The following is a 16,830-nucleotide window of genomic DNA, read 5'->3' as shown; positions in this document are numbered from 1 at the left end:
GTGCTGTTTTTAGTGATAGCAATGGTAATAAGAAATTTAGTTTGATTGTGCCACTATACTTTTCTAATGACACTAGTATCATGATGTACAGATTTAATCTCAGCTTTCCTTCTCAATTCTCTTGCTTTGCTTCCTGGAAGAAGTTTCTTCTTCATATCTGCCATCCACAACGAACCACACAAGCTGAGGTAGGCAGAGGAAATGACTCGAACAACAGCCAACACTTGACATTTAACAAGGTTAAGGACAGAGAGGTGTTGACATGAGTGTGAGTGGGCAGCTGATATTGATTTTGGAGAGACAGAAAAGGAGAATTAATAGTTACTATGTGCTAAGGCCCGTGCTAGGCTTCTAATGTATATTGGGTCATTTAAACTTTATAATAATCATAGAAGATGGGTATTATTCCCACTTACCAGTGAGAAAACAAAGATAATATAAAGTCTGGTGACAGAGCAGTGATTTGAAACCAGGTCTGACTACAATATCCATGTTCTTTCCACTACATCTTGCTGCCTTTAAACTCTTTAAAGTCCTTTCAAAAACTTTATTTTCTCATTTTCAAGTATAAGATTCTAAGTATCATCTCCTCTATACAACTTTGAAGATTATCTTGGGACTTAAGACATTTGCCAGGCCTTTAATGTGTTTGGAATGCCCAATAAAATATTCTGCACCATTCAGGCAATCCAGCAGATCCTTTGTTGTAGTGCAACAAAAGGTGCCAGTTGGCAACAAGATAAGGAACATAAGCCAGAATGCAAAACAGCATACTACTTCCTTAACAGACAGAGTTTTACTATGGAAAAAAAAGTCAGCTGAACTAAACAGCATATTTAATGACACAATTGATTTCATTCTGTCAAAAGCTCATTATCTCATTGCTAACTGCTAATAGTTTATTGACCTGCAACCTTCTGAAGACTGTGCTTTGGGAAGCACCAGTGTAGAGTACATTTCAATAATCCCTTCTAGAACCCCTCTACAATAAGAACTCATTATTACATACTATTTCCACTTTGTAAATAGAAAAGCAAGGAGAAAAGCTATATTCCCAAAGAAAATGGGTAATCTGCTATAAAGTAAAAATATTAATTAGGATTCATCCATTAATTAATGGAGTCATTCACTCATTCATTCAAGATTAGTATACAAAGAAAGATATTTAGAACAAAGTCTGCCTTCTGCCGAGAGGAGGGAGTGTAGGTAAGCACCAATAAAAAAATCATTATAATACAATGTGATTACCTTTCATTCCTCTTTTTCTTCCCACACAATTCATCAGCAAATTCTGTCGGTTCCTATCTTCAATTTATAACCAGAGTTTTCATTGCATCCCTCCACCCAGGACAACCGCATTTCACAACTCCAGAGGATACCACTTGCATCTTAGTCTCTCGGTGAATGGTGTCCTGTTTCCACTGCTCTCCACCCTCTGCACTTCCTCCTCTACCTCCCTAGACCAAGCTATCATCGTCTCTTTTAACTTCTCAATTCTAGTCTGGCTCTACTATACCGTATTCTCCACTCAGCAGCCAGCGTCTCTCTGCTGCTCAAAATCCTCCAATGGCTTCTCATCCCACGCAGAAAAAACATCCAGAGTCCTTAATGTAGCCTGCAAGCCCCGACATTATCTGAAGTAGGCAGCAAGGTCATTTTCTAAAAATGACAGGCGATAGGCCTGAGTACGGGACAGGAGGACGGCGAGGGATTGGACCGTCAGACATTAAGAGGCAGGGGAGGGCCGGCCCCGTGGCTTAGCGGTTAAGTGCGCGCGCTCCGCCGCTGGCGGCCCGGGTTCGGATCCCGGGCGAGCACCGACACGCCGCTTCTCCGGCCGTGCTGAGGCCGCGTCCCACATACAGCAACTAGAAGGATGTGCAACTACGACATACAACTATCTACTGGGGCTTTGGGGGAAAAATAAATAAATAAAATCTTTAAAAAAAAAAAAGAGGCAGGGGAAAAGGATCCGACAGGTAAAAGGACTGACAGGGGCCCGAAAGACCCAACTGAAATGTGAAATCATTAATTTGTAATAGTTTCAGTCTGAAATGTGCAGTTTCCTCTAATCACACTGTGAGGAAATGTAAGAGTAGAGAAGATGCATGTTAGTGTTTAATGCAAAACAAATTCTCCCAACACTTGACTTGAAACAACAAACATTTATTACTTCTCATGATTCTTTGTGTCAGCCGGGTGGTTCTTCTGTTCTGGGCCAGCTCAATTGGACTGAAGGGTTTAGGATGGCCTTATTCAAATACCTGATGGTTGGTAGACGGGTTGTTTTGCAGAGACCTCAGCTGGGACTACTTATTTTTGCTTCAAATGATCTCACTCTCCAGCAAGCTAGCTCAGGCTTCTTAACTTAATGAGCTCAGTGTTCTAAACAGCAGAAAGAGAAAGCAAGTCCCACATGTGCCAGCATTTTTTAAGCCATTGCTCAAGTCATATTTGTTAATGTCTCTTGATCAAAGGAAGTCACATGATCAAGCCCAGAGTCAGTGTGGGAGGGGACTGCACAAGGTCAAAGATACAAGAAGTGAAAAAACTAGGGGTGATACTACCACGGAAGGTAGATTGCATATTGAACTAGGGTTAGGGTTTTCTGGGCAGGGTTGCAGAAGGATAAGGCTGCAAGGAAGTACAGAGTTTTGGTGAGAAAGTAATTTATTCAGGTGAATGACCATGGGCTGCAACTGAGAAGGAAAGGAAAGTAGATCAGGAGGTGTTTACAGACTGGGAGAAAATGTTAAACATTTCTGGAACCCATTCCATCACGTGTGTGGGATGTCCCCACACCAACAAGCAATTCTCAGACACCAGGTAAATGTCCTACAATTTAACTCAATTCTGACACTATCCACCCGTAGATAGTGTCACATCCCACAGGTTAAGGGCTCAGTTCTACAAGTCTGCTGCCCATCTTCAGACAGCAATCTCAAGTCTAAGTTACCACCTGTGCTTCTGACTGAAGGCCTACAGGTCCCAATGACTCCCTCCTTGGGTTCGTTTAATTGGCTAGAGTGGCTCACAGAACACAGAGAAACACTTTACTTTCTAGGTTACTGGTTTATTATAAAGGATATAATTCAGGAATAGCCAGATAGAAGAGATGCATACGGCAAGGTATGGGGAGGGACTTGGAGCTTCCAAGCCCTCTCTAAACTCTCCACTCTCCCCACATCTCCATGTGTTCACCAACCCGGAAGCTCTCTGAACCCTGCCCTCTTGGGTTTTTATGGAGGCTTTGTTACATAAGCATGATTGATTAAATCATTGGCCACTGGTGACTGAACTCAATCTCCAGCCCCTCTACCCTTCCCAGATATCAGTGGGGTAGGACTGAAAGTTCCAACCCTCTAATCACATGGCTGGTTCCCCTAGCAACCAGCCCCCATCCTTCGGTGTGGTTCAAAAGTCACCTCATTAACATAAGACACCTTTTTTTGGGGGCGGATGAGGAAGATTGGCCCTGAGCTGACATTTGTTGCCAATCTTCCTCTTTTTTTGCTTGAGGAAGACTGGCCCTCAGCTAACATCTGTGGCAATCTTCCTCTATTTTGTATGTGGGACACTGACACAACATGGCTTGATGAGCGGTGTGTAGGTCCACATCTAGGATCCGAGCCCACAAATCCTGGGCTGCCAAAGTGGAGCATGTGACCTTAACCACTATGAGACCTGGCCAGCACCCAAAAGACACCTTTATTTCTCTCTCGGCTCTTAGGAAATTTCAAAGGTTTTTGGAGCTCTGTGCCAGAAATGGGGACAAAGACCAAATACATATTTCTTACTATTGTGGAATTGAAGAAAGATGAGAGTCTCTCATGTTAAGGCACTAAAACGGAGCTGGGGAGACATGAGAGGAGAGGAACAAATTCCACCTTCAGGATGAACTCTTGAACTCATTAGATGCCTGAAATGAATCTGCAAGTTTTCTCTAGGGAGATAAGATTATCGGGACAGAGACCTCATTCCTGTCAAGGTCATCTTCTACATTCCTAAGTTTTAAAGGCTTGTTTCAACCAATCCTCATCCCATGACTACCTTGAGCCTGGAATTTTTTAAGACATTCCTTTCCCTTTTTTTTTCTTTGCTTTTGTTAGCCATGACTATAAAACCTTTCCTCTTCCTTCAAGGCTGGAACACAATTCAAGTGCTGCCTGAATCTGAATCTGTGTTTCGTGTTCCTGGACTGCAGTCCTAACAAACCCTGAAAAAACTTCATTTTGTTTAATCTATCAGAGTCTACCTCATAAGTGGTCAACATTATAAATCACAGTATCACAGATGTATTAAAGAGAATGGAGGTTTCCATGAGGAAGGAGAAGGGAAAGAGAGCTGGAACCACCAGAGTATGATATTTGACTATAAAACTGCAGGATTGGCATTTAAAAATTTTAAAAAGATCAAACATTGGGATATTTCATGAATAATATTCACTTTAGAAATTATATTTTTAATTTTTAAATAACAGCTTTATTGAGCTATAACTCCCATACCACAAAGTATACCTTTTATACCATAAATTGTATACCTTTTAAGGTGTATAATTGAATGTTTTTAGTATATTCATAGAGTTGTGGAAACATCCCCACTATATACTCATTTTTATATTTATTTAAAAATTATTCATTTTATACTTAATATCATAGGAAACTCAACAAGAACAGAAGAAAAAATAATGCCACCCTAATACAAGGATGTTGATTTCCTCTGAGTCTGGAATAGATGGGCTTACCAAATAACCTGGGAGATTTTATTTTTATTTTTTTTGGTGAGGAAGATTGGCCCTCAGCTAACATCTGTTGCCAATCTTCCTCTTTTTTCTTCGAGGTAGATTGGCCCTCAGCTAACATCTGTACCAATCTTCCTCTATTTTGTATGTGGGACGCTGCCACAACATGGCTTAATGAGTGATATGTAGGTCCATGCCTGGGATCTGAACCCATGAACCCTGGACCCCAAAGCAAGTGCACGAACTTAACCACTATGCCACTGCGCCAGCCCTTCAGGGAGATTTTAAACTGGTAAAGTTTCTTGTTTTTGATATGTCTTTTTTCACTGCATTTGTCTTTTGTATAGTTATAACCAAGATGTACATAAATTTTGTATCCTGCATTGACCACTTTATCATTAACATTTTCTATATGTCTAAATAATGTTCATACTCATAATTTATAATGGCTTATAACCATCTACCAAGTGGATGTGTCATAATTTACTTAACCATTCCCTTATTTTAAAGATTTAGGTTATTTCTAACCTTCTAATTTCATGATTAAGACTCTGTATATTACCTTTACACATTTAGGTTTTTTCCAATTTTGGATTATTTCCTTATAATATATTTGCAGACGGCATCAGGACTTTGACGGCTGTTGAATCATATTGTTAAATTACTTTTCAAATTGCTTATTGTTGTAAAATAACAAGTACAAATGAGAGAGCACTGATTTCACTGCAATCTGGTTAGGACTTAGTAATATCATTTAAGCATTTTAAATAATGCCATCAGTAAAAAAACACCTAAAATTTGCATTTATCAGGATGATGAACAGATGTAGAATTTTAAAATTTAAGATAACAAAGTAAGATTTCCTTAAATTTCTCCATCTATGAGAGAAATTTCTAACCATCAGCTAAATAAATGACCTACTATACCCCAAGCTCCCAAACGAAAATTCTATTTAAAATGCTATTCTTTTTAGTAAGGAATTACTTGTCCAAAAGAGAAGAGAGAGAGAAAAAAAAGGAATACACAATATAAACAAATACCAAGTTACTTTTGCCCTAAGGGTTTCAGAAAATTGGAACATTTATTTGGACAGCCACTCTGGGTGACAGGGATATGAATCTAATCGCAGGTCCACAGAACATGTGAAGTCTAACAGGACATCCTCCTCTCAATAAACTGTGACCTTAAAGGGGTACACCCTCAAGATAAGAGCTGAATCCAGAGTAGCACAGCTCCTAGAAGGAATTACAGCTGGGTCTGAACTTCCTGGGTTGCCCAGGAAGCCTAAAGCCACAAGCTGTTAAATGCCTGCAAGACTCCAGCAGAAGGATATGTATATCCTTTCTGGAAGAGGGCATCTTCACTCTAGGCCTCAAATTATTCCCACAAATAAGTTTTCAAATGCAATAACCAGTGCAGAAAGATAACTAGGAATTTAAGAAAACTAGACACTATGAGGGAGAACTAGCACAAAAATAGACAACAGAAACCGACCGGCAGAGACTTCAGATACTGAAACTATCATACAGTCACTGTAAAACAATCATGGTTACTGGGTTTAAATCTATATTGAAGATACCTGCAAAGAATAAGAAACTACAAAGTGACATAAATTAAAAAAGAAATGGAACTTTTAAAAATAAAAAACACAATAATCAAAATTCAAAAATCATTGGATGGATTTAATAGATTAGTCACAGATGAAAAGAAAATTAATGAAACAAAAGTAACACCTTACTAGGTTTGATATATTGTGAAATTTTTCTGTTCCATTTTATTCTATCTGAATTTCGAAATTCTCAGATAGTTGAGACCCAATAAATTGTTTCACACCCTCTATGCTATCTTTTCTTCTTTTTTTTTTTGAGGAAGATTAGCCCTGCACTAACATCTGTTGCCAATCTTCCTCTTTTTTTCTTTTTTTCTCCCCAAAGCCCCAGTACATAGTTGTGTATCACAGTTGCAGAGTTGTAGCTCTTCTATATGGGACGCCGCCTCAGCATGGCTTGATCCGCTGGTGAGTAGGTCCGCACCCAGGATCCGAACCAGTGAACCCCAGGTCACCGAAGTGGAACGAGAGAACTTAATGGCTGCACCACCGGGCCAGCCCCCTATGCTATCTTTTATTCAATATAATTAAATTAAAACGGATGATTACACCATTTAACCTAACAGTATCAGGGAAACAATTTTTTTTTTAAAAAGCTTTTATTACAAAACAAAGTTGAAGGTTGAAATACCTACCTCTGACAAATCCCTTAGGTGCTGGTGTCGCTAGAATAAACTAGATGCAGTTGACTTCACTAATGCCTCCCCTGTGGCTTTTTCACTCTTGGGCAGAAAGAAGAATCAGACCAGGAAAAAAGTAAGTTTGGTTTTTATTCTGGAGTAGGTATCCTGGGGTCTACAACACTTTTCATCGGTAAAGCTTTAAACTAGTGAACTGCCACCTATGAAGTACACACAGTCCAGGTTACTGTAAGTATAGAATTAATACAGAGTTTATTAGACTCAATATTATATTTGGAAGGACTCATTGATTTCACTGGTCACTAGTTTTCACCAGTCTGCAATGAGACAAGAAAAATAACGTTTATGAAGTTTTTCATAAAGCTGATTTATTTGTTTAAAAGAGCTGACTTTTCAGATGATACGTCCTCTATTTTTATTTTGGGGGTCAAAATATAATTTTAAAATGAAATGATGCTGATAGTAAACGGCAGTTGTTTTTGTTTTCATTTTATAGCTTGGTGAAATTTAAAAACTGCAGTCCTGGGCTGGCCCCGCGGCTTAGCGGTTAAGTGCGCGTGCTCCGCTACTCGCCGCCCGGGTTTGGATCCCGGGCGTGCACCGACGCACCGCTTCTCCGGCCATGCTGGGGCCGCGTCCCATATACAGCAACTAGAAGGATGTGCAGCTATGACATACAACTATCCACTGGGGCTTTGGGGGAAAAATAAATAAGTAAAATTATTAAAAACAAACCAAACAAAAAAAAACTGCAGTCCTGATGGTTCCCAAAATTATTGTGAAAATCTGGGTTGATCCACCAAGTCCAAAAGAGAGGGAACACCACTGACAGCATCTACCTCTTCTTTGTTCATCCAACAAACATTTTCAGGGCCTACTATGTGCTAAGAGATGGGGCACAAATAAGAAAACGACTGCACTGTATGCCCTCCTGCTCACAGTGAGAAAGGGACAGGTTTCAGCAACAGCTACAAGAAGTTGTGTAGTGCTAAGTCTTCCGGGAGCGGGTCTGAGGGAGAGCCTGTTTGTCTGGGGATCAGTCTCTTACTGAAAGAAGCAATGAAGCTGACTCGTCTTGAAAAATGTACAGCTATTTGCCTGCTGATGAGGGAAAAAGAGTGAAGGCCAGAGAAAACTGTTTCGTCCAGGGAATTTTCAATAGTTCTAGATGGCTGGAGTTGGGGTACCTGGTAAAGGCTAAAAGGTGGTAAGGATGAAGAGGGATGAGTAGGGCCAGATAGAAGAGTTTTTGTAGGCTTGCTAAGGCTTTTGATTTTTTTTTAATTGCGGTAAAAAAACACGTAACATAAAATTCACCATTTTAACCATTTTTAAGTATACAGTTCAGTAGAGTTAAGTATACTCATAGCATTATGAAATAAGGACTTGGACTTTACCCTGTAAGCAACTGAGATTAATGGAATGATTGAAAGATTTCAGGACAGGATTGGAGATCGAGGAAGATTGTTTTAGAAGGTGGGGGTGGGAGCGGGGCGGAGGGAGGCTATTACAGGCTTTAAAGGCCGTGGGGGCATTGAGAGAGGGAGTCGATTTCTGGCTCTGTCATGGGTTTTCTTGCCAGAGGGGAAGTCAGAGAAGGGAACTCACAGACCTCTGGCTGAGGACCAAGCTTGTATGCGCCAGCTTTCCGGGGGCTGCGCATTTGAAGCTAGCGGGCCACATCTAGGCCGCTATTTTGTTAAACCCCTACAATTAAAAACAAAAAACAAACAAAAAAAAACCTGTTCTTGGATTAGTTGCAAAAATTGAAAAATTTGGGGATTTTCACACAAAATAATTTCCAGCTTTTCTGGAAAAATCAAAACATCTGGGAACGCTGGACCCAGAGTCCCTCAGGGAAACAATCAGCTGAGTTCACTCCACCTTTTTTTCTTTCAATTTTATAGCAGCATATAAGAAATATAAAGAAAAATACACAAGTGTAGCTTGATGGATGTTCACAAAGCGAACGTACCCCACTAACCAGCACCCATATCGACAACCAGAACGTTACTAGTATTTCCGAAGTGATACTTATTTAACCCTACTAACAATCTTATGAGGTAGATTATATTACTATCTCAATTTTTAATTACGGGGAAACTGAAGCATAGGTCACAAGGCTTAATATTGTTGAAACTACCATTTGAACCTGGATCTGCTGTTTGATTCCAAATCCCACGCTCTCGAGAAACAACACGTTTGCAAGTGAGACGGCGAGTTCAGCTTTGAGAGACGTTGACTGGGCCTTTCCTTCCACAGAAACTTACTTCCGGTCGTCGGAGCAACGGAAAGCCCGGGCAACCAGAAGGCTGCACCTCAGGCCGCCAGAGCGCCCCTCTCCAGAGCGCAGTCTCCCAAGGAGCCGCCCGCCACACGCTGCGCGGTCTCCCCACACGCGAGGGCGCTGGCGCAGTTCCAGTCGGACGAGTGGCTCTTTCTGTTCTCGCGATATTTTTGAGGCCGGGGGAAAACGCAGGATCGAAGGTCACGTAGACGGCGCGCCCCGCCCCGTACAGCCTAAGTTCTCGCGCGAGTTGTACTTCCGCCCTTTTGGCTCTCTGAGCAGCACCATGGCGGTCGGCAAGAACAAGCGCCTGACGAAAGGCGGCAAAAAGGGAGCCAAGAAGAAAGTGTAAGTGGCGACTGTTGTGTCCCCCGGCTTTTTGGGGTCCTGCTGGTGTCGGCGGGCGGGTTCTGGATCGCGGCGAGGGGTGGATGGCGAGGATGCCAGTTGGATTGCTCGGGCCGTGCCGGGTTGGTAAACGCCGAACAGCGGCCTGGCGGATCTGGGTGCTGCGTCGCGGCGGACCGGCTCCCTTTCCCCTGGCCTTCTGGGTCTTGTGCGCTCCTCTTTTGAGCCAAATTGTTCTCGTGACTCGAGCCCGGCGTGTTCCGTATTGCGTGCTCACGGGCCTCGTAAATTCCACGGGTAATCGCTGCCACTCCAGGAGCTGGAGTTGAGGAAGGCACTCTTCTTGTCCACCCAGGACCCTACACTCTTCCTCTGCTTGGGCCGGGTGGAACCTGGGAGATCCTAATAGGCTGGCGTGAGGCCCTGAAGAGCCTGGGTTACCAGTACGTGTCTTCATGTACCAGTAAAGTTCGAGAGACGTGCATGTTATTTGGAGGCATTGGTGTCTGTGTAGTCGAAGGACCGATGGGGGTGGGGAGTGTGTACGTTTGTGGCATAGTTTTCTCAAAGCATCCGGTCTGTACGGTGAAACAGACGTAGTGGGAAGTGCTAAATTTACAAATGCGCCCCTCACCTCACTGTGAGAGAAATAGTTTACTCTGGTGTCCACATGCCAGTTAGCCCTTTAAAATGATCAGAATGAGGAGAGTAAAAAAAATCAAGAATTACGTGATCTGCGATAAAACCTAAGCATTTTTTTAAATCCAGGGTTGATCCATTTTCTAAGAAAGATTGGTATGATGTGAAAGCACCAGCTATGTTCAATATAAGAAATATCGGGAAAACGTTAGTCACGAGAACTCAAGGAACCAGTGAGTATCTTATTCTTGGTTTGTATTTTTCTTAAATTGAGACGTGTGTATGTTGGTCTCCTGTTGGTCCTGGTGAGACTTGAAGGAAATGTCAGCTCTTGGTTGCAGCTTTGGACCTCGTGGTGCTTGTTTTTTGGTACAACACTTGTAGAAGCATTGTGGTGCTTTTAGAATCACTAAGAAAATGTGCATGGGTAGTTTTGTGCTTCTAATGAACACTGTCAGTAAATTATTGGTGTCTAGATGGACTTGGTTAAAAAAGTTAAGGTCTTTATAATTTACCATTAATTTAATAATCTCAACTTTATGTATGAGCATTATTTTATTGGGCTTGACTTTGCTTTTGTGGTTCCTAATGTTAAGACAATTGATTCTTGTTTTATAGAAATCGCATCTGATGGCCTCAAGGGTCGTGTTTTTGAAGTGAGCCTTGCTGATCTGCAGAATGATGAAGTTGCCTTTAGAAAATTCAAGCTAATTACTGAGGATGTTCAGGGCAAAAACTGCCTAACTAACTTCCATGGCATGGATCTTACTCGTGACAAAATGTGCTCCATGGTCAAAAAGTGGCAGGTGAGAACAAAAGTTTTAGAGTGCATGGTCATGTGGCTGGCATGACCAAGAATGTCATGGTGTAATGACAGGAAGGAGCAAATCATGTGATTGAGGTTTAGGTTTCATTTTAAATCCTGGATGTTTTCTTGCTGTTATTGAGTGCTGACTGTGGGATTGGCACTCCTGAACTTGAGCAACAGCTGAGCAAGCCATGTTCCTCCTATTCGTTTAAATTGAGTTCAAGATTTAATCCTGGGTTATCGTCAAAGTTAGTTTTCTTGCTGCATGTATTAGTGGCTGGTTGGGATCTAGGTGCAGGTTTGCAGATTTCGCCTATCTTGAGAATATCTTTAGACCTCGAAACTCAGTGAATTTTATAGTGAAAGGGTGGATTGGGCTAGTCTTGATTACCTCTGGTAATATAGCATAATAGGAGTGGCAGAGTCTGTGGTGTGAGGTTGAAATCTTGGCTTCATTTCCCAGTTGTGTTCTCTTTGGCAAGTAACTTAAAGCTTCCTAAGCCTTAGTTTCTTTATCTGTAAAATGTAGGTAAGAGTATCATCTCATGGAGTTACGAGGATGAAATAAAAGATCCATTTAAACATGCTTAGTATAGTGCTTGGCACAGAAAGATTTAGTGAACAGTGGTATTATTACAGGAAATAATTACATTGGTTCAGATGTGTCTGGCTAACCATCCAGTTTGGGGATATTTTGTATGTGGGAATGAATGATGACAAGATGTTTCGGTCCCAGATGATACATACTGATTATACCGTTACATTTATTTCTGACATTCCCCTAAGGTTTTATGGTTGCATTTCTGGAAATATTTAAGATCCTTTGGCTATCATTGTATTATATTCATTTTTTAAACTGAGGTATAAAATTTACAAAATGCAAAGAAGACAATTCAGTCACTACCTGAGATTGTTCTTTTCTTCTGGTGAGGAAGATTAGCCCTGAGCTAACATTTGCTGCCCATCTTCCTCTACTTGATATGTGGAATGCCGCCACAGCATGGCTTGATGAGTGGCGTGTAGGTCTGTGCCTGGGATCCGAACCTGCAAACCCTGGGCCCTCGAAGCTGAGTGCACGAACTTAACCACTATGCCACCTGGCCGGCCATAAGATTGTTTTTTAAGTTTAGGCAATAATATGACTAATTATGGATATTTTTATTCTGTTTTAACTGTGAAATTGAATATTTAATCCTAGGCATGGATTTAGTTTGGAACATAAAGACCATTTAAAAATATGTGCATTTTAGTATTGTTACAACAACATTTCACCTATTCAGAACACATTTTTTAAAACGGTGGAGCAGGGCCGGCCCCGTGGTGTAGGGGTTAAGTTCAGTGCACTCCGCTTTGGCAGCCGGGGTTTGCAGGTTCAGATCCTGGCGGGGACCTACACCATTTGTCAGTTACGCTGTGGCAGCGACCCACAAAGAGGAAGATTGGAGGGGCCAGCCCAGTGGTGCAAGCGGTTAAGTGCGTGCGCTCCGCTGCTGCGGCCCGGGGTTCGCCGGTTTGGGTCCCGAGCGTGCACCAATGCACTGCTTCGCAAGCCATGCTGTGGCAGTGTCCCATATAAAGTGGAGGAAGATGGGCATGGATGTTAGCCCAGGGCCAGTCTTCCTCAGCAAAAAGAGGAGGATTGGCAGATGTTAGCTCAGGACTGATCTTCCTCATAAAAAAAAAAAAAAAAAACAAAGAGGAAGATTGGCACAGATGTTAGTGCAGGGCTAATCTTCCTGAGGGAAAAAAAAAAGTGCAGATGTCTTTATTGTAGAGTCTCTCTTAGAACCTATTTTCCTCTTATCTTGCGGAGTTGTCCAATTGATTAGAGGGGAGGGCAGGCTGTTAGAGGCTGGCATGTATAGGTACAAGGTGTGGAGTGGGTGCTGTTGATACAGTGATAGTGGGGATAGAGAAGTCACCTAGAGAGGAGGAGGGAAGACAGTTGAGAGGCTGTGGTATTTATTTAATTGGATATGAAGGATAGTAAGGATTTGGGGTAATGTAAGATTACAAGGAAGTTAATTCTGTAAATTAGACATGTAACTTATGCTTTATATTGTGTGATGAGTACTTGATCTTCCAGCTTTTTTACATTAGAGTTTAAGGGATGAAATTGATAACATTAAAACCTGGTGTATCTGACAGTGTCTTCTTTTCACTAGACCATGATTGAAGCTCATGTTGATGTCAAGACTACCGATGGTTATTTGCTTCGTCTGTTCTGTGTTGGTTTTACTAAAAAACGCAACAATCAGATTCGGAAGACCTCTTATGCTCAGCACCAGCAGGTCCGCCAAATCAGGAAGAAGATGATGGAAATCATGACCCGAGAGGTGCAGACAAATGACTTAAAAGAAGTGGTCAATAAATTGTAAGTATTGCTTTCCCTCACACAACACAACCTGGAATCTCTGACAGTCTCTCAGATGAGGGAAAGCACATGAGACAAGGTGGAGTCAGATCAGTGTTTAAATCCTGTCTGTGAAACTGCCTAGCTACATCCCTTGAAATAAAAGCATGTTAAATACTCAGTAACTGTTATTTGGTTTCTTTATCCTTTTTTTTGGATGAAGCTATCTCAAGGCATTTAGTGAGACTTGAAGCACAGGAAATGCTCTTGCCTTAATTGGAAAGTACAGTGAGTAGACAAAACCTTCCACAAACAATTATATATGGGAATAAGTGATGACAGAATGTTTCGGTCCCAGATGATGTCCAGTGATAAAACTGTTAACATTTTTCTGATGTTCCCATGCAGTTGGCTAAGAGGGTGTAATGGAAAAGGCATAAGGCTTGGACTCAGAAGGCTCAAATGCTAACTTGACTACTGAGCCTTCTAACTAGCTGTATAATTCAAATCATTTAACCTTCACCTGTAAAAGGGGCGGTAATAGACTATTTTGCATGAGGATTCGTGTGGGTTAAATGAGTTATTATACGTGTAGGTTTATTCTAATCTATCACTACTGGTTTGCAGGATTCCAGACAGTATTGGAAAGGACATAGAAAAGGCTTGCCAATCTATTTATCCACTCCACGATGTCTTTGTTAGAAAAGTAAAAATGCTAAAGAAGCCCAAGTTTGAATGTAAGTGAAAAATCACAGGATTCCTGAAAGAAAAAATTGTGTGGCCAAATATATTGTTTGGTGTTTTGTTTTTGTGACTTTGAGGCCAGATGATGGCTTTTTTTTTCTGTCATGCCTACATAGTATTGAAGGACCATTGTTTCAAGATACAGTCTACTCTAACAGAATTTTTCTTCCTTTTAGTGGGAAAACTCATGGAGCTTCATGGTGAAGGTAGCAGTTCTGGAAAAGCTACTGGGGATGAGACAGGTGCTAAAGTTGAACGAGCTGATGGATATGAGCCACCAGTCCAAGAATCTGTTTAAACTTCAGACTTTTAATGGAGACGAATAAAAAATCTTATTTGTGATGTTTTATTTCTGGTCATTCTTTTTAAATAATCTGATAGCTTGGTGAATCAGATATTCTGAATTGATAGTAGCATGGTGGACTTGTCTGACTTGAATGGATTTTATCCATTGCTCTTAGATACTAAGTGGCTGAGAGGGTAGTGATTTATTTTAAACCTGTAGTGATGGGGAAGCATTACAGGTGGTTAATAAAAGGAACCCTTTCTTTACATGGCTTAAGTTTTTAGATGGTTCTCAGAACCATCTGGAAGGCTTGTTAAAACAGATTGCAGGGCCCTACCCCCAGACTTTCTGATTGAGTCGTACTAGGGTGAGGCCTGAAATTTTGCGTTTTTAATAAGTTCTCAGGTAATGCTGATGGCCAGGGACTACACTTTGAGAACTGCTGTGCTAGACAGATTGAATAATGGAAAGGGAAGAGCCCCTTGACTTTTTGGGGGGGGGGGTGGGTGAGGAAGATCAGCCCTGAGCTAACATCCATGCCAATCCTCTTTTTGCTGAGGAAGACTGGCCCTGGGCTAAGGTCTGTGCCCATCTTCCTCCACTTTATATGGGATGCCACCACAGCATGGCCTGACAAGCGGTGCAGGCCCAGGATCCGAACCTGGGCTGCCAGCAGCGGAGGGTGCGCACTTAACCACTACACCACGGGGGCAGCGTCCCTCATTGATTTTTAGTTTCGTTTTTTTTTAAATCCAAATGCTGTCTTTTTTCTCTAGCTGTAAAATGCCCTGGTGTGCACCTGCACTGTGAAGCTAAACTTGGCTAGAGAAATTGGTTATTGATCTGTTAATAAGTGGGCATTTAATGCTGCCTACTATACAGTATTGCTCCTCTAGTCACCCATTCTGTTCTATACCCCTTCTCTCAAACCTCCAGCTTTCTCGTTGTTGCTCAGCTGATGACCTTAAAATCATGAAGAAAGTTTCAAGTAGATGAGAAAACAACCTCACGAATTCCCATTACTTCCACCCTGCCATCTATGCATGTGTTCACATTTTCTGCCTGCCTTCTTGTCACTGAGTGAATTGTACTAGGAAAGCCTTTCTAGTTGAGCATCAAATCCCACCTCTTGCCGAATCAATTTCATGGTTCCAACAATTCTCATCTTTATTGATATTCCTTCTTCCAATCCCATAAGCATAGAAACAAATCCTCTACCCTTCCAGATATCATCCTACTCAAACCACTTATACCAAAGCTTAAAAGGGTTAACCATATTTTTTGTATGTAATTTTACTTTTCTTGTTGAGTCTGCAGCAATTGGGCTTTTCCCCTCACACCACTCAAGGGAAGCAGTTGCTGTCATGATTACCAGTGACTTTGTTGCTAGATCCAGTGGTCCATCTTTGGCCTTCATTTTATTTGGCTTCTGTTGGTAACATTTGATAGTTGATTTCCTCCTGTTTTTCTTAACTGCCTTCCAGAATCACCTCAAAGTTTTCCTACATCATTGGCTACTCCTTTGCTAGTTCATCTCAGACCTTAGTGTTGGAGAGCCCTAGGGCTTAGTCCTTGGACATTTAGCAGTCTCTAGATAATCTTACTCAATTTCTTAGTTTTAATTAAACTGACTCCTAGATTTTTATTTCTAGCCTATACCCTTTGAACTCCAGGTTTGTGTATCCAACTGCCTACTTGATAGTTTCATTTGGATGTCAGATAGGTATTTCACATTTAACATGGTAAATGTTTAAAATGGTATTTCTAATCTCAACAATTCTACTCACCCTTCCATTTTAGGCCAAAATCTCCTGTGGTCATCCTTGACAGTTCATTCAAAATATATCTGGAATCTAACCATTTCTTACCACCTCCGTTGCTATCACTTTGGAGCAAGCCATTATTAGCACCAGGACTGTTAATTGCCTAGCTGGTCTCTGAGTCCTCTAGTGCAATTTTATTTTAGATGGTCAGTTCACCCGAAAGGTCCCATGTGATCTTACCTCTGACCTGTCTCTTACTACCATTCTCCTTACTCTTCTAGCTAAACTGCCCTCACGGTTCCTGAATGAGCTAGGTGCGATCTTAGGGCTTTTGCACTTGTTTTCCCTGTGCTTAGAATACTCTCCCTTAGGGCCGGCCCCGTGGCTTAGTGGTTAAGTGCGCGCACTCCACTACCGGTGGCCCGGGTTTGGATCCCGGGTGTGCACTGACGCACTGCTTGTCCGGCCATGCTGAGGCTGTGTCCCACATACAGCAACTAGAAGGATGTGCAGCTATGACATACAACTATCTACTGGGGCTTTGGGGGAAAAATAAATAAAATTATGAAAAAAAAAAACTCTCCCTTAGACGCCATGGAGCTTGCTCCTTT

General features: G+C 41.6%; 1 protein-coding gene and 2 non-coding genes across 3 annotated transcripts; all 3 read left to right on the top strand.

Moving 5' to 3' along the window:
- Positions 1 to 9,478: 9,478 nt before the first annotated feature.
- RPS3A (ribosomal protein S3A) lies at positions 9,479 to 14,512 on the top strand. Its single transcript, XM_004420910.3, has 6 exons — positions 9,479 to 9,626; positions 10,395 to 10,498; positions 10,884 to 11,071; positions 13,239 to 13,447; positions 14,054 to 14,163; positions 14,347 to 14,512. The coding sequence occupies exons 1-6, from the start codon at positions 9,565 to 9,567 to the stop codon at positions 14,466 to 14,468; spliced, it is 795 nt and encodes a 264-aa protein (XP_004420967.1). The 5' UTR covers positions 9,479 to 9,564; the 3' UTR covers positions 14,469 to 14,512.
- On the top strand, positions 11,779 to 11,851 carry LOC147915822 (small nucleolar RNA SNORD73). Its single transcript, XR_015553864.1, has one exon. It is a non-coding gene; the product is annotated as a small nucleolar RNA SNORD73 (small nucleolar RNA).
- On the top strand, positions 13,754 to 13,825 carry LOC147915821 (small nucleolar RNA SNORD73). The gene has a single exon (XR_015553865.1). It is a non-coding gene; the product is annotated as a small nucleolar RNA SNORD73 (small nucleolar RNA).
- Positions 14,513 to 16,830: the final 2,318 nt, after the last annotated feature.

The sequence above is a fragment of the Ceratotherium simum genome, chromosome 12, assembly GCF_057802395.1.
Source record: "Ceratotherium simum simum isolate JZ-2026a chromosome 12, ASM5780239v1, whole genome shotgun sequence".
NCBI lineage: Eukaryota > Metazoa > Chordata > Mammalia > Perissodactyla > Rhinocerotidae > Ceratotherium > Ceratotherium simum.
This window is presented reverse-complemented; position numbering and strand designations above follow the sequence as displayed.

Coding starts and splice junctions, on each gene's coding strand:
- RPS3A (XM_004420910.3), top strand. CDS start 9,565: ATGGCGGTCGGCAAGAACAAGCGCCTGACGAAAGGCGGCAAAAAGGGA. Junction 9,627..10,394: donor AAGGGAGCCAAGAAGAAAGT/GTAAGTGGCGAC, acceptor TTTTAAATCCAG/GGTTGATCCATTTTCTAAGA. Junction 10,499..10,883: donor CACGAGAACTCAAGGAACCA/GTGAGTATCTTA, acceptor CTTGTTTTATAG/AAATCGCATCTGATGGCCTC.